Raw genomic sequence first — 21826 nt, 5'->3', positions numbered from 1 at the left:
AGCCTGAGCAAAGCACATGCGTTCATACTTTATACTAGCAGTAAGCATGCACGTCATTGATAAGATTTAGAAAACTAAGCATCATTTAACGGATCACTTTGTGTCCACGAAAACGTTGACTTCAAGCCATTTGATTTAATTTATACAAATTTCCAATCTTGGTTGGCAAGAAATTTTTGTCAAACAAGAAAAAGAGCTTCACGAAAGTAACCCAAGTTATAACTGCGCAAAGCACCACAAAACACAAACAGAACCCTCTAAATCTCTCTTAGAAGTGCAAAACTTTAACCATGGCTGAAGAAGTGAAGCTTTATGGCACATGGTCAAGCCCTTTTAGTCGCAGAATCGAGCTCGCACTGAAACTGAAAGGCGTTCCCTTTGAGTACATAGAAGAAGACTTGTCCAACAAGAGTCCTGAACTTCTTAAATACAATCCAGCTCACAAGAAAATTCCTGTGCTTGTACACAATAGCAAACCAATAGCTGAGTCACAAGTCATTCTTGAATACATCGATGAGATATGGAATAACAATCCCATTTTGCCTCAGGATCCTTATCAAAGAGCCATGGCTCGCTTTTGGGGCAAGTTCATTGATGAGAAGGTAAGCTCCAGAGTCTAGAGTCCAGACACACCTTAAAACTCTATTTGGTACAGCGTATTTTTTGTAACCGTCGTGTTTCTGTTTACACTTAACAGCCAGTAATTCTAATTCGTAAGAGTGGTAAAATAAAAGCGCTATGTTTGATTCTTGAACGCAGGTATTGGCGACGAGAATGAAGGCTAATTTTGCTGAAGGGAAAGAGAGAGAGCTTGTGACTGAAGAATTCTTCCAGCAGATGGAATTCCTGGAGAATGAGCTCAATGGAAAAGATTTCTTTGGAGGTGAAACTATTGGGTTTGTTGACATAGTTGCAATTGTTGTGGCAATTTGGTTCCCGTTGACACAAGAAGTTCTTGGAGTAGACACATTCACTGAAGAAAAGTTTCCAGTTTTGTTCAAATGGATTCGGAAGATCACAGAGATTGATGTGGTTAACGAATGCCGACCTCCAAGAGAGAAGCATCTTGCCTATGTTAAAGCTCGCATTGAAGACCTCAAATCTGCTTCCAAGTGAAAGAAATTTTTAGTGACTTGATGGCATCATTGCCCTCATCTCCTCTGCTTTATGATTATGTATTTGCATCATGTGTTTTAGCTCTATGTCAGTCCCAGTAGATATAGTAAATAACATGCCTTCTTAGCACTTTGTGAGTTTACTTATCCACAGTTGCATTGGTGCCTTTGAATAATCCAGGGGTTTAAGCAATTTCTATTTATTATTTAATAGCAGTGTAAAGTGAGTATTAAGCGGCTTTCAGTTCCTAAACACATCCCTAGTGGCACTTCTCTAACGTACCTTATCTTTAACAACTCTAGCAAATGAAATTTAAGTGATAGGTGACAATTCTTCAGCCATTTTTAGAGCATCACTTAAAACTTAAAAGGGAGATTTCCAAATTAACTTTGTGATTCCCTCTGTAATCAACTTGGGAAAAAACTAGTTCAGAGGCTATACTGAAGCAACATGCGCACCTTTGTCGGTAACACTTCCTCAGAATATGCAACCTGTAATACATATGAGAAAAAATCTAATGAAAAAATCAACAAAGCTTTGAATAACCTCTTTGACAAGCATACATACTACAAAGTGACAAAATGCAGAAGTTGACGGATGAATTTCATATTCAGTAGCTCCAATGATATTCTTCAAACTGTAATGAAAGCAACAAATATGACTTTGTCAACAAAAAGTCAATTGAAACTGCCGGAACCATTCTAATTTGTTTAGTACAAACAAGAAATTGAAAGCTGAACGCGACTTTACAGCAATCTTCTAGTGACTGAACCTCAAATAATTTCTAATTCCAAGCTTAATTTTGCTTAGTAAACACCACTTCCATCTGGCATCTAAAGTCGACCAACCATCATCACATTCATATTATGGATTAAATCACTTTAACTCACAATTTTACTTCATGGAGTGAAAAAAGTTTACTGATGAGGTAGTTTTAATGCAGCAAAACAGGCTTTAATATATCTAATAGATTGAACATACAATCTCAGCAAGTACAATACACAGAGCTAAACTCAGAATGCGAATACAGAATCATGAAGGAAGAGAAGAAGTGGATTATATTGTCATCAAGTGACTTCATATCACTTGGAAGCACATTTGAGGCGTATGGTTTCAGGCTTTCAGCAGGCAAAGCTTATGGAAGTAGTTTTAATGTAACGAATTGGATGTTTTCAGCAGGCAATATGGGATTATTCTTTCTTCCATTTCTCATCCATGTACTCAAGAATGATTTGTGACTCAGCAATTGGTTTGCTATTGTGAATAAGCACAGGGATTTTCGTGCGAACTGGGTTGTACTTTAAAAGCTCACGATTCTTTTCTGACAAGTCTTCTTCTATGTGCTGAAAGGGAAACCCCTTTCAGTTTCAGTGCCAGCTCCATTTCCACTACTAAAAGGGCTTGGCTTCAGTTCTTCGGCTATTCCATTGAATAGTTTAAAGTCAACATTTTCGTGGAGACAAACTGATCCATTGAATGATTCTTTGTTTTCAAGCTGTTGTGAAAATATTATTTTCATTTTCTTTACATGCAAGATTGGAAATTGTATTAATTTAATCAAATGCAATAGTGCATTGACTACTGCTGTAAATAAGTACTGGCAACAGTTGATGGATTTTAGCAATTTATAATTTATACTTTACTAGAGGTATATAACGAGTCAGAGGTAGCTCTATCGTGACTCCTGTTTGTTATTTATCTGTAAAATCTCCAGTGGAGAGCATTAAAATCGATTGCAAATGTTGCATAAGTCAAGTGTTTGATTAAAATTCATTATTGTTTGACGAAATGCCTGTAAGAAAGAGTGAATTAGGAGGAATGCAAGAATGCTGAACTCCGGTGCGTTTACAACTATGAATGAGAAAAGGATGGAAGCTTATTCGAGGATAAGAACAAGTCTTTTTAGGCAGATAAACATGCAGTCATTAGATTAAAAAATGTTACAGCTGGAGCTAGTACTATGCTTTCTTATGGAAACAGTCAATGCCTGATTTAAGGGATTATAGCATCTTTTAAAGCTTTTATGCTGAATGAAATAATAGTATCTCATTGCATTCTGTCCTTGTTTTGCTAAGATAGTAAAGTGTATTCTTGCTTTAAATTAAATCCACAAGACCACGGAGAGGAAGCATTTATGAGAGAGTAGCTTTGGGAGCTTATTTTAATGCTCCAGTTGCTTGGAAATTTATTTTGATTTTACTACATAAGATTGAAGACTCAGTCTCACCAAATGCCGACATAGAGCTAAAACGCGTGATGCAAACACATGGTCACAAGACAGAGCATATCCGGGGTCTGATCCCATCAAGACACTGAAGTTTCCCTACTTAGGAGCAGATTTGAGGCCTTCAATGTGAGCTTTAACAAAGGCAAGATGCTTCTCTCTTGGAGGTCGGCATTCGTTCACCAGATCAATCTTCGTGATGTTAGCAATCCACTTGAATAAAACTGGAAATTTTTCTTGAGTGAATGCTTCTATTCCAAGAGCGTCTTGCCTCACTGGGAACCAAAATGCAATAAGATTTGCAACAATATCAAGAAACCCAATAGCCAAAGAAGTCTTTTCCATTGAGTTCATTCTCCAAGAATTTCATCTGCTCAGCAAATTCTTCAATCGCAACCTCTCTCTCCTTCCCTTCACCAAAATTAGCCTTCCATCCTGTGGCCAAGACCTGCATAAGAATCAAACATAAATCAACAACAATATTTCTATCGGCTTAATGTTTGTCGAACAGAATCACTTGTCAAGTATAAGGTGGGTGGGTGATTGGTAAACATTAATGATATGTCTTACCTTCTCATCAATGAACTTGGCCCAGAAGCGAACCATGGCTCTTTGATAAGGATCTTGAGGCAAAATGGGATTATTCTTCCATGTCTCATCAATGTACTCAAGAATGACTAGGGACTCAGCTATTGGTTTACCATTGTGTACGAGCACTGGGATTTTCTTATGAACTGGGTTGTAGTTAAGAAGTTCAGGACTCTTGTTGGACAAGTCTTCTTCTATGTACTCAAATGGAACCCCTTTCAGTTTCAGTGCAAGCTCGATTCTGCGGCTAAAAGAGATTTAGAGCTTCACTTCCTCAGCCATGGTTGATTGTGCACTTCTAAGAGAGATTTAGAGTTTTTGTTGCGGTGCCTTGTGCAGTGAAGTCGGTAACTTTTATAGAACTCTTACTCTTGCTTGACAAAGATTTCTTAACAACCAAGATAGGAAATTTGTGTTAATTAAATCAAACGACTTCAAAAAGTAATCCGTTTAACGTTAGCTTTGTAAATATTCTTGGTGACGTGTTTGATGATGATAGTATGAAGTATGAACGTATGTGCTTTGGTCATGCAAAAGAATATGCCTGGATAATGCGTCTACCGCATCTATAATATAGTAGAGCATTTGACTTGATTCGATAGCTAAATAATTAGCAATGATTCATATGGGTATGAGCAATTATTGATTTATAATTTTGTAGAAGTATAAGATGAGTCGAATATGATTCAAGTAAGATTCTAGTTCGATCTCTTTTATGATCGATAATTCCATATAATTTGATGCGGATAATAGTATCAAGTTTCTAATTGATCTGTCATAGTACTATAAAAAAATTAGACGTTCTAGCCGATCTTCCCAAAATCAGGCTAGAACAATGTAATTTACTTTTTCTCAAACCAACAATGTAATTCTTCTAGGTTGCAGTGATTTTAACACTTTTGTTGGTTATCAAAAACAGTAATTAGTTGACCAATAACGAAGTCGTTGTAGTATGTATATTGGTGATTATTCCCAAATGTCACGCGGGAATATTTGTGTTATAATATTCACTGTGATTTCTGGATATAATCTTGGAATAGTTTTTACAGATAACGCGGTATTGTGTTAGACACGTGTTAAGGGGATTCAATCCTTCTTTTTACAGTATTCACTGTGATTTCTTAGTATGATCTTGGAATATTTTTGAGACGTGACGAGATGTTATATTAGGGCATTTACACATATCAAAGGTTAGTTTGCACAAGCTCTAGCTATGCCAGTCTTTTATTCATATCAATAAAATTGAACATACAATCGTACAAACAGAGAGAGAGAGAGAGCTAACCCAATCATAAAGCAGAGGAGATGAGGGGTTATGACTTATGATCCCCAACAAAACGCTTTACTTTGAACCTGAATTGAGGCCTTCCATGCGAGCTCTAACATGAGCAACATGCTTCTCTCTTGGAGGTCGGCTTTGGCTCACCACATCAATCTCTTGAAGCTTCCCAATCCATTTTAGTAAAACTGGAAACTTTTCCTGAGTGATTACTTCTACTCCAAGAACTTCATGGCTTACTGGGAACCAAAATGCGACCACAGTTGCAACAATGTCAACAAGCCCAATCGCCTCACCTCCAAAGAAGTCTTTTCCATTGAGTTCATTCTCCAGCAATTTCATCTGCTCAAGTATTTCTTCATTCAACAGCTCTTTCTCCTTCCCTTCAGCTAAACTGGCCTTCATTCCTGTTGCCAACAGCTGCACATTGCATACATGAATCAGACATAAAATCACAATAAGACAAATACCAACTTTATGCTTATCTCATTTTTGCTTCTAATTTACCACAAGTGTGAAAATGGAAATTCAATCACTCCTTGTTAAGTATAAATTTAACGATTTATATGAGTATATTAATTGAAAATTTAATCAAAACACTTGGGCTTGGAAAAAAAAAAAAATTCCCCCGATTCTTTTAAAAGTTTAGCTCCATCACTGGCCGTTAAATGCTTTAGCTACTTGGAAATTTGGAAAGTTAAAACCGGGGGGGGGGGGGGGGGGGAACTAACCTTTTCGTCGATGAACTTAGCCCAGAAGCGAGCCACGGCTCTTTGATGAGGATCTCGAGGCAAAATGGGATTATTCTTCCACGTGTCGTCGATGTACTCGAGAATGATTAGAGATTCAACAATTGATTTGCCATTGTGTACAAGCACTGGGATTTTCTTGTGAATTGGATTGTATTTCAGAAGTTCAGGACTCTTGTTGGACAGATCTACTCCTATGTACTCAAACGGAACCCCTTTCAGTTTCAGTGCAAGCTCGATTCTGCGACTAAAAGGGCTTACCCATGTGCCATAGAGCTTCACTTCTTCAGCCATAAGTTATAACTTATGCCAAGGTCTCTTTACAGAGATCATTTTATTGACAACCAAGTTGGAAAACTAAGTCAACGCTTCTGTGGTTTACAAAAGCACCACCATTGGTCGCTAGAGTTCTTCAAGATATTATTTTTAAATAATAGTTGTAGTTACATCACCGACCATTCTCCTGTCAATAATGTAAGTAGTCCGGCCTGTCACGCGGGTGACCCGGGTTCGAGTCCGTCCCTTGCCCGCGAAGACACGTTATGTCCCATTCAAATTTTAACAACTTTCTATCTTCAACGCCACGCCTGCATTGCTTGCAACATCTTATAACTAACAAAAAAAAAAGCTTTGGTTTTATAAAACCAGCAAACGTGTTGCACGTTTCTTACATTCCTTCCCACTTTCAGCTCCTCAAAAAAATGGCCAATGTAATGCCACATCGGAAATTAAGCACCACCACCATCCACATTATGGCATTAGATGGCATCATTCACGTTAATTCGTTGTTCACGTTAGGACTCTTCCTCGGCCTAACGTTGTATCCTGATCCCGCCGCCACCCTCGTCTCCGGTTCATGTTCCGCAGGGCTCGCCATTGCTGAGAACTTAGTCTCATGCCACGTGTACTCCTTCAGCTCCTTCCTCTTCTCTAGCCTCATTGCCTCAGCTCTAAAACAAGCCATCAAGATTGCTAATGGTAACAGAGAATATGAAGAACGCGGCCTTAGTATGACTATTCTGCGTGTGAACCTGATGGTTTTACGCTTTGGGATACTCGTTTCTGCTGTCGGGTCGGTCTTCGGATGCGGGTTCTTGACGATGGCACTGGTGAATATGGTTCAAATTAAGTTGGGGGTCTTGGGTTGCAAGAGTTTTCACACTTTGGCTGCAATATCTCCTCTCGTGACTTTAGTCCCTTTGGCACTTGCTATTTATGTTGGCCTAGTGCTTTATGCCTTCTCTCATTAAAAATGAATATATAATTAATCAATATAGTTAAATTGAGTACTGTTATTCTATTGACTAATATTTGCATAATTTGGTTGTTTAGGTACATGGTTTGGTTGACTGTGCAGAGTAGTTAATTGCAGATTCTTGGGAATGGTTCATTTAGTTTATGTTTATTGTATTATTATATGACCTTAGGAACTTGCTCTGGCTGTTTCAAAGTTTTGAAGTTTTGTTTGTTCCAATATATATTAAGTTGATAAATTAGAATAAACAAAACTTCAAGCCATTGAAAGTGAGCAGATGAAATAACTCGAAGTTTTCTCCTATATCAAAGAAAGTATTATTTAATCTTCAAGTCAATGGATCTTGTTGCTGCTTAGGCAAGATTCATTATTTTTCTTGAAAAACTTACCGTAATTGCCCATAATTTAGATCTGCTCCTCTTGAATCAAGGGACCTCCATGTGCAGGTGCCTTCATTTCCACAATCAAAGCTCAAAAAATTCCATAAGCTTCCATGTATGTAGTTCATCTCCTGCATGTTGTCTCATTAGAGTTTGCTAGTTAGGAGAAAAAGTTGTGAAGAGATTCATTCTGATCTCATTTTCTTGCAATTTCATGGCGAGGGAGCAAGTACTGATCTTCAGCTTTCGTTCTTTCTGTTGCGTCTTTTTTGTTCTCTCTGCATTTTCATTCATTTCATTTCTATATTGGTGTCATTGCTCTGGTCCATGCTATTCCCAGAACCAAATAATGACTCAGAAACAAGATAAATTCATTGATCTTCTTTGGTTCCCCTCTGCCTGGAACCATCTTTCTTTTCCCTCAAACCCGCCGTTAAAGCTTCTTAAAATTGCACTTTTTGTCAAGAAATGGCCTCACAGATCTCATGCTGGAGGGCTTGAACGGCACGCCTTGACCCTCCATCTTGCCCTTGCCAAAAGAGGGCATGAGCTCCATATCTTCACTGCCTCTTGCTTAAACTGCTCTTTCCCAACATATCCAATAAGTAGTCTGTATTTTCACCTCTCAAAACCAACTGCTGCTGGTTATCTAGACCAGTCCATAGTCTGGCAGCAATTACAAACCCAAAATTCAACTGGGAAACCCTTTGATGTGATCCACACCGAAAGCGTTGGGCTTAGGCACACACGAGCTAGGAATCTAACCAACGTGGTAGTTTCTTGGCATGGAATTGCTTACGAAACAATTCATTCTGACATAATTCAAGAGCTTCTGAGAACTCCTGAGGAACCACAAGCATACGCATTGGCTGAAAGAGCCAGTAAAGTTATCGAAGAGGTGAAGTTTTTCCCAAAGTATGCTCACCATGTTGCTACAAGTGATCACTGTGGAGATGTCTTGAAAAGGATTTATATGATCCCAGAAGAACGAGTTCATGTCATTCTCAATGGCGTGGATGAAGAGGTTTTCAAGCCAGATGTTGCCGTGGGGAAGGATTTCAAAAAGAAATTTGGGATCCCAGAAAATAGATCATTGGTTTTGGGAATGGCTGGGAGGCTGGTGAAGGATAAAGGACACCCTCTAATGTTTGAAGCTCTAAAGCAACTCCTCGCGGAGAATGATACATTCCGTAGAAGCACTGTTTTTCTGGTTGCTGGAGATGGTCCTTGGGGTGCTAGATACAGAGATCTTGGGACCAATGTAATTGTTTTGGGACCGTTGGATCAAACTCGATTGGCAATGTTTTATAATGCGATAGATATTTTTGTGAATCCTACTCTTCGAGCTCAAGGATTGGACCATACTGTGTTGGAAGCAATGCTTTCTGGTAAACCACTGATGGCGACAAGACTTGCCAGCATTGTAGGATCAGTAATTGTTGGCACAGATATGGGTTATTTATTTTCACCTCAAGTAGAATCCGTAAAGAAAGCTCTGTATGGGATATGGGCAGATGGCAGGGAAGTTTTAGAAAAGAAAGGTCTGGTTGCTAGGAAGAGAGGGCTAAACTTGTTCACTGCCACGAAAATGGCAGCTGCCTATGAAAGGCTATTTCTTTGCATATCAAATGATGAGAAGAATGGGGAAAACAATTGCAAGTACCAGTCTCCATTAATTTAGAAAATAAATATCATTTTTGTCTCCTACCTGGAGAAGAATCTTTCAGTGGCTAGCTATATAATGTTTAGCGACATTAGGGAAGGTCCTTCGACAGTGAGAGCAATGCAATTTTATCCAAGTGCGTTAGGACTTAAGAGAAAAAAAAGAAATTGACTTTGTGTTGCCACAGGATCTATCCCCAGGTGAAGAGATTGATAGAACGCAACTGGGCTTGTAGAAGTTATAACTTTCCAGATACTTTAGAGTTTTGGCTGAAGTATAAGTGCTTATAGTTTTTTCTATTTCCAGTCCTGCTGTTTCGACACTACTGATATTTGCCTTCGCATTTTTGAACATGCAGGCTGTAATTGGCCTCAAAAGAGGTAACAAATTTAAATTACAGATCTCAGGGCCCGCGCTAGAGGTACTTACTCTTGCCAGCTACCGATGCTGAAAATTGAACCGTAAAATAGTTGACAAAAACTGTAGGTATTGAGACATCTATATCTAAAGTTCACTCATCGTTGATGTTTGTAGCACTGTTCTGTACAACTTCCATTTGCTCTTTAATGCAGCAGTATCAGATTTACATTTTCTTTGTTTGCCTTGAATTCTTCAATATTTTTGTATGGCTAACAGAAACTACGGATGTTGTAATTCTGTTAAGGTCACAGCCACAGAAAGGAATACACTGAATTAGATAATAACCTTGAAGCATCCACAACATATGTTCTTTTTCTGCTTCTCCGAGCTTACAAAAAGACAACATTGAATTGCCTCTTAGGAATTTAGCCCAGTTTACGGAGGTAAATAAATATTACTCATTCTCTCAATCATTTCCAGGAAAAAGGAAAAACAACGAGATCACATGAAGAAAAATGGACAGGAGAAGCCGTTAGATTAACACTGTTAGCTCTCGCAAACAGCTGTTTATTTATAATGCACGTCTTCAATCATCACTCCACTAGACTTAGGAATTCCTGCAAAATATGAAATTCAGACAGCAGAAGAACAAATTAAATTTCATTTTGATAATTTTTCTTCTGGAGAAAAGATTCTGCAGTCTGCACAGCAAGAGGCAACCCAGATGTGGTAAACCTTCAAAGAAAGTTAAAAATAACTCAACTAAAGGAATCAGGTTTCTTTTCGGTGAATAATGAACAGTTTCATTTATGTGGTCTATGCTTACACAAGTTGTGCTAGGTATCTGCTGAAAGTAAAATTTGATCAGTGACATAGACAAAAGCAAAGAGAGAGTGCAAAGGGTTTATTTGGCCAAACTTACTGAGTGAAAGAGAATAAATGAGCATAACATTAGAATGATCCATTCACCTCTAACTTTTACGAGAACGTACCTTAAAATAGGAGCATAATTCATATGCCAAGGGACAGAAAGATTCTAATAATAGAGGGAACCTGCAGAAAAGGAAGTCAGAAGTTTGTACATGTTACTTTGTTAGCATAGTGTGGAATCATTGCTTTATTGGAAAACTAGTGGTATCTTTATCTAAATCTGAGTACCTTGCCACCAGTTTCCTCTAGAGGCACCATTTGAGTTGTCGCTGTCATCATCTTCCCCATCTTTCTTAAACTAATTCATTCAGAAGTCACATAGGCAGAATTACTTTGATGCATCATCTCCTGAACTAATCATAATAAAAATATCAAGGCACAGCTCAGGTGATCAAATAATCGAGACTCACCAAAGGGTAGGATGCAGGGGTACGGGTGTCCAGAGAATGGGAATAGATGTCTTGCCCACCGTAATAAAGAGACGAGCTTAGATGGCATGGTTCTGCTCTTTCTTCCTTAAAAATATAACTCTTATCCTTGTTGGGTATGTTACAGCTTGCACTCTCAGTATGCAGAGCTTATAGTTCAGGGAAAAAAAAGAAAAAAGAAAAAAAAGCAGAGTCTTCGATGATATTCTCCAAACTGTAGTTTCTATGTCTAATAATTAGACAGTAACTCAGAATTTCACAAGCAGAAAGAATGAGTAAAAACAATAGGAACATGAAACCAGCTTGATAAAAACCTGGAGTTCCTTGTTTGGTGTTCCAGGCTTGGTTTCCTGCAGGTTGTTCCTGCCAAGATCCTAAAATTTCAGAATTTGAGGAGTTCCTTCCCATGGCCTGAGGATCAAAAGCGAGAAATTCAGACTTTTAATTTGATGAGCTATTTTCATTTGATCATAGAACCCATTTAGCCAATCCTTTATCTTCATGGTCTTGCTATAGGAACAGAAAATGTGGTCAAAGGCCCAAAAAGTTTAAGACTCTGTTGACATCGCCATTTAGTATCAAACAAGAAGCTTAGGTGTAAGCATACAAAACGGTTGAATTCAAATCACACCAAAATAAATTTTTCTTACCCCTTTCTCCATTTCTTTTCTTATTTCATTGCATTAAAAAGCCTTTATTACCAAAGAATAAACCAGTGGATATTATATTCTATATTGAAAGAACATAAGAACAAGCATAGCAAAAGCACTTAGCACGTGTATATGTATGTTAATATCAGTATACCGTTGATGGAGGTGACAAAATGGATGCAAAAATCCCTGTAGATGATGATGGTGGTGACTTCTTGGTGCCAAAAAGATCAGCAGTAAATGAGAAAGAAGAAGACATTTCTCTCTTCCCATCCATTAAAACTTCTAAGAAAAAACAAAGTTATTGAAAGAAACAGATAAGGTTTCTGCAAGAGAAAGAAAGAAACAAAGCAAAAGCAGAAGCACCAGTGCAAGTAAAGATAAGTCCTTATGAATTTTTTGTCACTTAAGCCACTAAATTTATAAGACAGAGACGGCATTGGCAGCTATGCCGCCCATGTGCCATCATCATCGAGAAAAAGCTTCCTCTTGCGGTATTTTGTAGAGGATTCCTTCTTTTTTCTCTACTTTTTTTAACATCTAAAGATTTGGAGGAACCTTCATTGTGATGATCCCCTCTCATTCACAAATCACAACTGTACCTTATAGCGTATAATATCGTTCTCTTTATTTTCAACAAAACATAACGGATAAGTGCCACATAGGGTCCATTTGTCATCCTAGGTGGACATGCCATCTTGCGCTACGTGACAAATAACGGATAAAAGCAACCTCTCTTGATACTATAGAGTCAAAATACACTACAATGTTCATCTTCTTCCCTCAAATCCAATATCTGACCATTTCTCTTACCCTAGCCAATAACTTTGGTGGGAGAGACTTTCATTGAGTGTGAGAATTGAAGATATGTATCAAATGTATGGATAAATAGATAAGGTTGCTTACCCACTCCACTTTGTTTTCTTTTGGATGTGCCCCAAAATAGTTGATTCCATTTTTCTTCAAATATTAATAGAGATACTATAATACTAAGACACCATTCATAGCCGTTCTATTGCTGCCTAATCTTTGAAGAAAAGTAGTCAATGTAATATCCCGTGCATGTGTTTGTGTGATTTTATCAGATGGACGTGATGTTGATACGAATACGATACACATCTGATTTAGACTTTTTCACTGCAAAGGCAACTTTCATAACCTAACAAATGTTAGATGTCAAGTGTACACGCATGCATGTAGTGGGGTCTACAGCACAACTAGGAGATTTGCATACAATAAGAGCCAGCCAAAGCAAATCATTAACCTAAAGCTTGATGGGCCAGCTCACTAGCTGACGGCTGTTTCCTGATTGGTGAATTCTACAACTGGCTCAAGTTGTGGTCGGATTTATTTCACTTGATTGTGCGGTGAAAAAGCAAGGTTCCCTGCATGAGTTATGATTGGCATTTAATGCATATATATGTTGTCTTCTATCCTGAATCTCATTGCATTGTCTTTTTTTTTTAAGTATAATAAACAAAATGCAGTGTGTTGATGAAGGTAGCTCTTCGATAATAAATTAACATCCCAAAATAGTACAGGAATCGCAAATTTCCTTCTTTTAAATTTATGATTTCTTTTAAAAACACGAAGGTAAAGATAACAAATTTTAAATTGGAAAAGAATAAAACGTGGGCGGCAACATTGAAATTAAGATCCTCTCCTGATCTGAGCACTCTTGATCTTTTATAAATCTTGTGTCACCTGTATTTTACCGTTAGTGGATGATTAAGATTTAATAATTTTTTCTTCTTAATTTATTAACCATCAATCGTATTATCAGAATTTGATCAGATAAAAATCACATCAAAAGAGATCCTGATCCGTGATCCTGATACCTATGCCAGTCCGACATGCCCACTTGACGAAGGGATCTGACAATTAAGTTTTCTTTTAAAGCTGAAGGTTATACCCAGCTGAAATCACATCGACATAGTGCCGGAAAATCCATTTTCTCATCCCAGTTCGAGCAGCCTAAAATATTAACAGTCCAGTTTAACAACTGAAAATAAGATACTCTCATGAACACAAATTTCTCAAACTAAGTTGCCGTTCAGGTGAGGCAGCCCAATGAATATGCCTTTCACAACAAAGGCTCTGGTAATCTTGGAGATTGATACTGTCATGAAATCATTAAAAAGAAAGCATTATCATCAGTCTGTCAAACTTCAAAAAGCAGGTGGGATAATGCGCATTAAAGACTAATAACACTCCACAAAAACAAGAAGCTCATATGACATAGCATCCTGAGAAGACTTTAATAATGGACGACAAGGGAAGAAAATGTGCAGCAACTCTTGCTTATTAATAAAAGCATCTTTCACAACATATCACAGCTTAGGTAGCAAAACTCGGTAACTGGACAAATAAACTGGCACCTAAATTATGACAATATCACATCTACTTGCATGGAACGGCCCATTTCTTATTTTCCCTTTGTAAAATGATTTCTTCTCAGCCTGCTGATTTCAATGTCCTCTAAGTGGTTGGGAAGGATCATATCATCTGTTAGGTTATAAAACCTTAAACCATGTGAATTGATCAAAATCAGATCAATTTTGCATCATAACCAATCTGAACAAGCTCAAGCCTACCTCCTTATTGTGGATGCAGAATTCACATTACTTCCTTCCTCATTAGTTTGCTTGCATTAACTAGGCATATTGCTGATAGACGGGAATCACAACAGCAGACCTGGCATCCAATCACCCTTAAGTTAGAAGTAATGTCTATTGCATAGAGATGAGTTTTGGCTGACAACCAAGCACCCAATAAGTGAGCCAGATTGAGATTGATAGTTGCATAACCAATCCCATTACTTGCCTCCAGCTTTCAACAACTATCTCACATTGATCATCCTATCATAGGGGTAACTTGAATTGACTCACTTAATTCTTAGAAGAATCATTATATATATGCCAAAATTTTAGTTGGCCAATTTTTTTGGTGGGTTAGTTAAAACTCTTTAAACATTATTTTTATTACCCCCAACTTCAGTTGCAAAATTGATTTCAGTTGAAGAGAAGTACAAATGCAAACCTCATAATTTGCCAAAAATCTCTTCAGGAGGATCATAAGCATGTTTTTCAGGAAAGAGCTCCTCAAAATCTTTCTTGACTTTGCTCCTCAAAAGCGGGTGCGGTAGAAGCCCCTTTAACAAAATTCTGAAAGGCAACTCTTCTGGCGGATCTGGAGACTTTATCATGTCCTCATAAATGTTCATTGCATCAGCAGGTGAACCGTCCTTCAAGAATCCCCTGATGACTTCAGTGTAAGTTTGTGAATCAGGAAACAAATCCTCCTTTCTCATGCTTTCCCACACCTGCATTGCTTCATTCATTTTTCCAGTTCTTGCTAATGCAATAATCAGATCCTTGTAAATATACGCATCAGGCTGATACCAGTCTTGTTTTCTTATGATATCAAATATCTGAAAAAAAAATAAGTTGCTGGTAAGGCCATGCAGATTATCATAAGATAAATGACTATGCAAAATCCCTTTGGAGCATTTTATCAAACAGTTGACAAACATATAAACTACGAACACACACACGCACACATTAAAAACCTCAAAATACCCAATTTAGCAAATAAAAGCAAGACAACTAATACCTTAACAGCTAAAATGGTCTCTTCCTGGCGCTCAAGTTCAATGAGAACAGCAACAATGTCCATTTTAAGGAGCCTTAAAACGTGTGTCTTGATGAACTTTTGAAGCTTCTCTTCGTCATCCTTAAATCTCTTCAAACCCAGTATCACAAAAAGCGCCTCTTTTCCAATCAGCTTCTTCCCTCTCCAGAGTGAGCCTCTTGGCCTCCCGTCATGGTATTGCCTAAGCCCCAATATGGGTTCATGCGCAACGAAGTCTACAATTGGGCTTTTGGGTTTAAATGCAAGAAATGAAAAGTTTTTAGAGGGATTTTTAGTGAGGTTTTGAAGGACGATTGAAGCCAAAATGGGGATTTTTGATCTTGAAAATAAGCGAGTTGCCATTGGCGTTCCGCAAATTCTGCAGACGAATCTGAGAATTATCGGGGGTTTTAGACTCAAACGAGAAAAATAAAACGATGTCGCTTCACTAGGAGTTTCTAATGATCACGTGCTATTGTGTCGTTGCGTAAGCACTCTCTGCTATTTTGTCAACTAATAAGACTTTCTTGTGCCCCACGTATGCTTCAAAGAATGCAGAAGCTGAATATGCCTATGGTATGGATATGGTCGCAACACTCTCAAATGTTAATGCATTTGGATTTGGGTAAAATAAATGGAAAGAGCATGACTTACAATTTATATAGAAAAAAAAGGGTAAAAAATCGCCACCGGATGCATAGCATAACTCAACAGCATTGTAAGATAATCTCTATTAGGAAAACTCAGCCCAGTTGGGAAAAATAATTTATTGATTACAATAATTGATTAGCTGTAACAGAGAAGATGTAATCTTTATAAAGGAAAACAAATATGGCAGCATATTAAACAGGAGTTGACATGTATCACAATTTAAAGAGAAATAAGCTGCTTTTCCTTTTGAAGCAGAGAACCATGGCTAAGAATCGGTTCATTTTCTTTCAGTGCTTGTCCTTCATTCTTTACCTCAACACGAGCCTATTGTGGGGTGCCAATAATGAGGATAGAGAGGCAAGTATTGCATTGGTTCTTCATCAATTAGTTGCTCCCCATTTTTGGATGATTAAGGAATCTATATGACGATCACTTTCTTCCTTTTATATGAATTGCTATTTTTTATTGGTGAAGGTCTATATTGTCTACATGGGGTCACTTCCTGAGGGGGAGTATTTACCATCATCACACCATCAAAGCATTTTGGAAGAAGTTGTTGAGGGCAGGTAGTATTAAATCCTGCGGATTAATTCAAATATTTGTTTAATTCTTATTTCAAACACTCTCACTTCCTGTGATGTACGTGCAGCTCTGCCGAAAATATATTGGTTAGAAGTTATAAGAGGAGTTTCAATGGATTTGCTGCCAAGCTCACTGATCATGAGATTCAAAAGCTGGCTGGTAAGTTCTGTGATTCATTATGCACATATTGTGATTGTTTTTAAATTGGAAGCGTTTATATTGCAACTGTGATATGCAGGCATGAAAGGAGTGGTCTCAGTATTTCCAAGTAGAACCCTCCAGCTTCATACAACAAGATCTTGGGATTTTATGGGTTTCAACGAATCTATTACTCAAAGACGAACTGTTGAGAGTGATCTTATAGTAGGTGTAATAGACACTGGAATCTGGCCTGAATCAGAGAGTTTTAGTGATGAAGGTTTTGGTCCTGCTCCCAAGAAGTGGAAAGGTGCTTGTGATGGTGGCAAAAATTTCACTTGCAACAAGTAATGGTCTTTTCTTATCCTTTGAGAGATTGTATTTGTTATTATGTTTAGCCATAGAAGGCTGAGATTTTCTGACTAATATATATTTATCATTTCGTAGCAAAATAATTGGAGCTCGATATTACTCTTTTAGAGACGATGGAAATGGTAGTGCTATTGATGAAGAGGGTCATGGATCCCACACTGCCTCAACGGCTGCGGGAAACAAAGTGAAGGATGCTAGTTTCTTAGGAATAGGACAAGGCATGGCAAGAGGAGGGGTTCCTTCTGCTAGAATTTCTGCATATAGAGTCTGTTACCCAGCAGGGTGTGAGGGGGAAAAAATATTGGCCGCTTTCGATGATGCTATTGCTGATGGTGTTGACATCATAACAATATCATTAGGAGATACATCAGCAGTGGACTTGGCACATGATGTCATTGCAATTGGTGCTTTTCACGCGATGACAAAAGGAATACTGACAGTAAATTCTGCTGGCAATAACGGTCCTAAAGCAGGCTTTACCTCTAGCATAGCTCCATGGTTGATGTCTGTGGCAGCAAGTACCACTGATCGTCTGTTTGTAGACAAGGTTGTTCTTGGAAATGGAAAGACAATTGTGGTACGTTTCAGTTTCACAGTCTCTCGTCTCTGCGTTAACCCAGTCTAATTGGCAAATATACACATCAAAATTTTCTTTTAGGATACTAACTGTTTGGGTTGGATTTTTCTGGTAGTGGCTCGAAATATAGTCAATCCTAATCTACTCAGAACTTATTACTATTGAGTTGACCTCATAAGTACAACCTGGAGCCTATGTTGGCGACCTGATTTACAAGTACAATATGAGATCTATGTGAATGACCTAGTTTAAGAATACAATCTCAAGGTTATATGAGCGACTGAGAAATTCATCTGTCTAGTCTGAAAGTGAAGTAATCAGACCTCGAAATTCTCTTGTCCGACCTGAGAATTAGCTTGACATGAAAAATTGCTAGTTAAGAAAACGTGGCCTAATTTATAGGGAAGTTGTGTGCCACGATCTATTTAAACCACCTCGAACTGACAACCACTTGCAACTGATAAAGAAAGCGGGTTGAAGTTAATGAGGTAACTGTCCACGACCAAAAGCCTATTTAAACTGAAGAGGCATCAGGCCAGGGGTTAGAAAAATCAACCAAAGCTTCTACAAGATTTTCAGCCCCTCTACCGGAAAATTACTTGGTTTTAACTCATTCATAATTCTTCATTCTCATTTTTCTCCCTTTATACATAATTTCTGACTTAAGCATCGGAGAGTCTACGCAGGAACCCCACCGGCGTATTCTAACTGTGTTTTCTGGTTGGCAGGTAATTCCCAAAAAAAAAACAAATTCAGCTGTTGAGGTCATTTTTTGGCATCAACACTAATGATCTGCATACACAAACAGGGTTATTCAATAAATGCTTTCACACATAAAGGAAAAATGTTTCTGCTACTATATGGGAAAGGAGTTACGAATTCAAGCTCCTGCACCGAAGATTATGCTAAGTAAGTTAACGATTCATTTTTCAACTGCGAACTTCTTTATAAAGGAAAAATCAAACTATTCAAAAGTTTGATATCTTATTGCATTGCAGGCGTTGTCGGTGTGGTGTTGATAGCTTAGTGAAGGGAAATATAGTGCTATGTGATGAATTTAGTGGATATCATGTAGCCCGTGAGGCTGGTGCTGCTGGATTAATCTTGAAAGATAATAGACTTTACAATGTTTCTCTAATTCTTCCATTTCCAGCTTCGACTGTAACCCCTGACAAATTCAACAGCATCATACATCAATTCTACCAAGTAATAATGAACTTTCTTAGGAGCAGTATCATTTTGTTTTTTTTTTCCCAAAAAAATAACTCATATCTTTGAATATGGATTACCAGAAATCCTCAAGCAGAGATACTGAAAACTTCAGTGATCAAGGATTCTGATGCTCCTATTGTTGCGTCATTCTCCTCACGCGGGCCAAATAAATATGTACCTGACATTTTGAAGGTATTTCAATATACAAATATACATATTTGTAGAACCTGGAGCTGTCTTCCATAGAATTATTTATTTACATTGAGCTGATTTGGTTCCCAAATATAATCCAGCCAGATATAAGCGCCCCTGGAGTTAATATCTTGGCTGCATATTCACCTCTTGCCCCAGTTTCCAGGGACATTGAAGATGAGAGGTGTTGATGCTGAAAAACGACATCAACAGCTGAATTTGTTTCTTTTGGGGAATTACAGCTCGAATCCAAGCTCAAACGCCAATATGACCGTAATTTTCTATACCTGTCAATCAGAAAACACGGTTAGGATACGCCGGTGGGGTTCCGGCTCAAACCCTCCGATGCTTAAGTCAGAAATTGTGTATAAAGAGATAAAAATGAAAGGGAAGAATTGTGAATGAGTTCAAAATAAATGAATTTTCCGATAGAGGAACTAAAAATCTGGTAAGGAATGTTAAGGCTCTTAGATAGGTCACTTGTAGAGTTTTTGGTTCATTTTTGCTAACCCCCTTCTCTGTTGCCCTCTTCAGCTTAAATAGCCCTTGGTCGTGGGTGGTTACCCCCTTAACTTTAGCCCACCTTCTTCAGCAGTTGCGAGTGATTAATAATTGGAGACGGTTTAACAAATCGTGGCGTACAACTTCCCTAAAAATTAGGCCACGTTATTTAAACCAATAACTTTCCATGTCAAACTAATTCCCGGGTCGGACAAATAAATTTTGAGGTCGGATTTCTTCATTTCCAGGTGGGACTGGTGAATTTTCCTGTCGCTCATGTAGGTTCAAGGTTGTTTTTTTAAACCCGGTTGTTCACATAAATCTCAGGTCGTATTTGTAAACCAAATTGCCAACATAGGCTCCAAGTCATGCTTATGAGGTCAACTCGATACTGATGAGTTCTGAATAGATTGGGGTTGACCATATTTTCAAACGTTACTGGAAAAATCCAACCCAAACACCAGTCCCCTAGTTTTCAATACCGAAAGTAATTACTGGTGTTGGAAACTAATTATTTAAGATTAGAAAATTTTTTCTCAAACCCAACAAGAGGCATGTTAAATACAATATAATATCCGGAACATCCATGGCATGTCCTCATGCTGCTGGTGTGGCTGCATATGTTAAACAATTTCACCCTGATTCGTCTCCTTCTGCCATCAAATCTGCTATAATGACTACAGGTAATCCTTTATTTTATCATCCATGCTGTTCTGATAATTACTTAATAGTTTTACACTTCTGAAGAAATAAATTTGTTCTGCCCGTAGCATGGCCGATGAATTCTTCCAAAAATACACAAGCTGAATTTGCATACGGATCAGGACATATTAATCCGGTAAAAGCTACCAATCCAGGTCTTGTATACGAAGCTTTCAAACAAGATTACATAAACATGCTCTGCAGCATGGGTTATGATGTGGACAAACTTAGAACAATATCCGGAGATAACAGCACCTGCTCTAAAGGCTCAGAGAAAACATCCCTTCAATGGCAGCTCAAGTTTCATCCGGGGAGTCTTTCACAATCAAATTTCCAAGAACAGTTACGAACATTGGCCTTCCGAACTCAACTTACAAGGCAAGAATCTTGCAAAATTCAAAAATTAGTGTCAACGTCGTGCCGGAAGTTCTCTCTTTTAGGTCCTTGAATGAGAAGAAGTCTTTTATAGTGACCGTTACAGGAAAAGGTTTGGCAAGTGGATCAATTGTCTCAGCAGCCCTAGTGTGGTTTGATGGTAGTCACATTGTGAGAAGTCCAATTGTAGTACATTCACAAGGGGTACAGAATTTAAATAAAATTCCCAATTGAACTTGAATTTCTTGCAATATATATTTCCCAAGTTTCCAGTCAAGTTCAAGAGAATAATCTTCAATAAGTAATTTTTTCTCCTAATTATTTTTTAGTTATTCTTTCATTATGCAGTTTTGAATTAATATATCACATATGATGTAACTTACATAAATTCATAAGTAGTTTTTCTGTATGACTCAATTGTTATTAGGCAAACAACTAAGCGCTCATGAGAAGCTACTTAAAGGTTTGATACAAGTTACATATGTTATAATTTGAGCCACTGCCATTGAAAAATATTTGATTTCATTAATTTAATTTATTTAAACAGAATTAATAAACAAACGGATACGAATTGAATTTAAACTTTGTTTAAATTTCTTAATCTACGGACTACAATTATATATCAATTATAGTTTATGAATATAAATAAATAAAAAAATTACTGTAAAATTTGTTAATGTCCAACTAGGAAATTGTTTTGCAATATACTAGATTAATCTATTAATTACTTTTTATGAGCTAGTAAAGGTAATTTAGATCTTTAAATTTTCTGCAATTGAGAAAATGTTATTATTAAAGAGGTCCACTTTAGATATATATGTCGGATTGGTATGAGCATGAGAAATATAAATGTAATTCAGAATTACTAATTCTCTCTTTTCTTCACTGTTCACAGGCTTTCATTGAATTTACCACTATATGCTGCCTCTGGTTTTATTCTTTAATTTTCTCTTTATGGTAAGGGATTAGAGTTTTAATTCGTAACGAAAAGGAGCGAGGTTGCAAGAACTTATCAAGATATTGTTTAAGGCTCTCGAAAAAGAAAAACCACAGGTACAAGCTGACATGTTCTTGCATACCAAAATGGGTTATGGATTCTGTTCTTATTGAATTTCAGAATAATAAAACTCTATAATTAGCATTTACTTCAGAATCTGGCAGTTCTCTTTGCGTTTTATATGTTCAAAAAAATGGCTTCTTATATATATATATATATATGCATTTTTAAGTTCTTCACATCTTTATCTTTCTTTACTAATTGCTCATTACTAG

General features: G+C 37.5%; 6 protein-coding genes and 2 pseudogenes across 14 annotated transcripts; 4 read left to right on the top strand and 4 right to left on the bottom strand.

Moving 5' to 3' along the window:
- The first annotated feature begins 94 nt into the window (after positions 1-94).
- Positions 95-1326, top strand: LOC18035164 (glutathione S-transferase U7). Its single transcript, XM_006424888.2, has 2 exons — positions 95-602; positions 760-1326. The coding sequence occupies exons 1-2, from the start codon at positions 291-293 to the stop codon at positions 1114-1116; spliced, it is 669 nt and encodes a 222-aa protein (XP_006424951.2). The 5' UTR covers positions 95-290; the 3' UTR covers positions 1117-1326.
- Positions 1327-3180: 1854 nt separating this feature from the next.
- LOC18035215 lies at positions 3181-4210 on the bottom strand (annotated as a pseudogene).
- Positions 4211-4243: 33 nt separating this feature from the next.
- LOC18033889 (glutathione S-transferase U7) lies at positions 4244-6396 on the bottom strand. 2 transcript variants are annotated; one of them, XR_002904264.1, is made up of 3 exons: positions 5939-6396; positions 5214-5627; positions 4244-4316 (listed from the first exon to the last, which is right to left on the bottom strand). XR_002904264.1 is itself a non-coding variant. In XM_006424886.2 (2 exons), exons 1-2 carry the CDS (start codon positions 6248-6250, stop codon positions 5271-5273), a joined length of 669 nt encoding a protein of 222 aa, XP_006424949.1. In that variant the 5' UTR covers positions 6251-6395; the 3' UTR covers positions 4761-5270. The 2 variants fall into 2 exon arrangements, 1 of the variants encoding a protein (XP_006424949.1); XM_006424886.2 differs by lacking the exon at positions 4244-4316 and having other exon boundaries at positions 4761-5627; positions 5939-6395.
- Positions 6397-6460: 64 nt separating this feature from the next.
- Positions 6461-7206, top strand: LOC112096120. Its single transcript, XM_024179035.1, has one exon. It carries the CDS (start codon positions 6499-6501, stop codon positions 7204-7206), a length of 708 nt encoding a protein of 235 aa, XP_024034803.1. The 5' UTR covers positions 6461-6498.
- A 629-nt stretch (positions 7207-7835) lies between these two features.
- LOC18034435 lies at positions 7836-10144 on the top strand. Its single transcript, XM_024179029.1, has one exon. The coding sequence runs from the start codon at positions 7941-7943 to the stop codon at positions 9270-9272; it is 1332 nt and encodes a 443-aa protein (XP_024034797.1). The 5' UTR covers positions 7836-7940; the 3' UTR covers positions 9273-10144.
- Positions 9756-12226, bottom strand: LOC18034190. Of its 6 annotated transcripts, XR_002904266.1 has the most exons (7): positions 11777-12226; positions 11287-11383; positions 10955-11121; positions 10773-10842; positions 10607-10667; positions 10378-10458; positions 9756-10231 (listed from the first exon to the last, which is right to left on the bottom strand). XR_002904266.1 is itself a non-coding variant. In XM_024179032.1 (6 exons), the coding sequence occupies exons 1-5, from the start codon at positions 11897-11899 to the stop codon at positions 10651-10653; spliced, it is 474 nt and encodes a 157-aa protein (XP_024034800.1). In that variant the 5' UTR covers positions 11900-12226; the 3' UTR covers positions 9756-10458; positions 10607-10650. The 6 variants fall into 6 exon arrangements, 4 of the variants coding, with proteins under 4 accessions (XP_024034800.1, XP_024034802.1, XP_006424947.1 ...); XR_002904265.1 differs by having other exon boundaries at positions 10378-10667; XM_024179032.1 differs by having other exon boundaries at positions 9756-10458.
- A 1243-nt stretch (positions 12227-13469) lies between these two features.
- Positions 13470-15732, bottom strand: LOC18034883 (protein THYLAKOID ASSEMBLY 8-like, chloroplastic). 3 transcript variants are annotated; one of them, XR_002904263.1, is made up of 4 exons: positions 15235-15732; positions 14662-15052; positions 14217-14316; positions 13470-13741 (listed from the first exon to the last, which is right to left on the bottom strand). XR_002904263.1 is itself a non-coding variant. In XM_024179030.1 (3 exons), the coding sequence occupies exons 1-2, from the start codon at positions 15613-15615 to the stop codon at positions 14663-14665; spliced, it is 771 nt and encodes a 256-aa protein (XP_024034798.1). In that variant the 5' UTR covers positions 15616-15732; the 3' UTR covers positions 13470-13741; position 14662. The 3 variants fall into 3 exon arrangements, 2 of the variants coding, with proteins under 2 accessions (XP_024034798.1, XP_006424944.1); XM_024179030.1 differs by lacking the exon at positions 14217-14316; XM_006424881.2 differs by lacking the exon at positions 13470-13741 and having other exon boundaries at positions 13789-14316.
- Positions 15733-16248: 516 nt separating this feature from the next.
- LOC18034371 lies at positions 16249-20788 on the top strand (annotated as a pseudogene).
- The last annotated feature ends 1038 nt before the right edge of the window (positions 20789-21826 follow it).

The sequence above is a fragment of the Citrus clementina genome, unplaced genomic scaffold (genome assembly GCF_000493195.1).
Source record: "Citrus clementina cultivar Clemenules unplaced genomic scaffold, Citrus_clementina_v1.0 scaffold_8, whole genome shotgun sequence".
NCBI lineage: Eukaryota > Viridiplantae > Streptophyta > Magnoliopsida > Sapindales > Rutaceae > Citrus > Citrus x clementina.
The sequence above is the reverse complement of the archived record's forward strand: the minus strand, read 5'-3'. Positions and strand labels throughout refer to the sequence as shown.

Bases quoted from the DNA above. Each gene is read 5' to 3' on its own strand.
- LOC112096120 (XM_024179035.1), top strand. From the start codon at position 6,499: ATGTCCCATTCAAATTTTAACAACTTTCTATCTTCAACGCCACGCCTG.
- LOC18035164 (XM_006424888.2), top strand. From the start codon at position 291: ATGGCTGAAGAAGTGAAGCTTTATGGCACATGGTCAAGCCCTTTTAGT. The intron at 603-759 runs GTAAGCTCCAGA...TCTTGAACGCAG, and splicing joins GCAAGTTCATTGATGAGAAG to GTATTGGCGACGAGAATGAA.
- LOC18034435 (XM_024179029.1), top strand. From the start codon at position 7,941: ATGACTCAGAAACAAGATAAATTCATTGATCTTCTTTGGTTCCCCTCT.
- LOC18034883 (XM_024179030.1), bottom strand. From the start codon at position 15,615: ATGGCAACTCGCTTATTTTCAAGATCAAAAATCCCCATTTTGGCTTCA. The intron at 15,053-15,234 runs GTATTAGTTGTC...TTTTTTTTTCAG, and splicing joins AGACCATTTTAGCTGTTAAG to ATATTTGATATCATAAGAAA.
- LOC18033889 (XM_006424886.2), bottom strand. From the start codon at position 6,250: ATGGCTGAAGAAGTGAAGCTCTATGGCACATGGGTAAGCCCTTTTAGT. The intron at 5,628-5,938 runs GTTAGTTCCCCC...TGCAATGTGCAG, and splicing joins CTAAGTTCATCGACGAAAAG to CTGTTGGCAACAGGAATGAA.
- LOC18034190 (XM_024179031.1), bottom strand. From the start codon at position 11,899: ATGGATGGGAAGAGAGAAATGTCTTCTTCTTTCTCATTTACTGCTGAT. The intron at 11,122-11,286 runs GTTTTTATCAAG...CTGAACTATAAG, and splicing joins CACCAAACAAGGAACTCCAG to CTCTGCATACTGAGAGTGCA. The intron at 10,843-10,954 runs GTGAGTCTCGAT...TGAATGAATTAG, and splicing joins CCCCTGCATCCTACCCTTTG to TTTAAGAAAGATGGGGAAGA.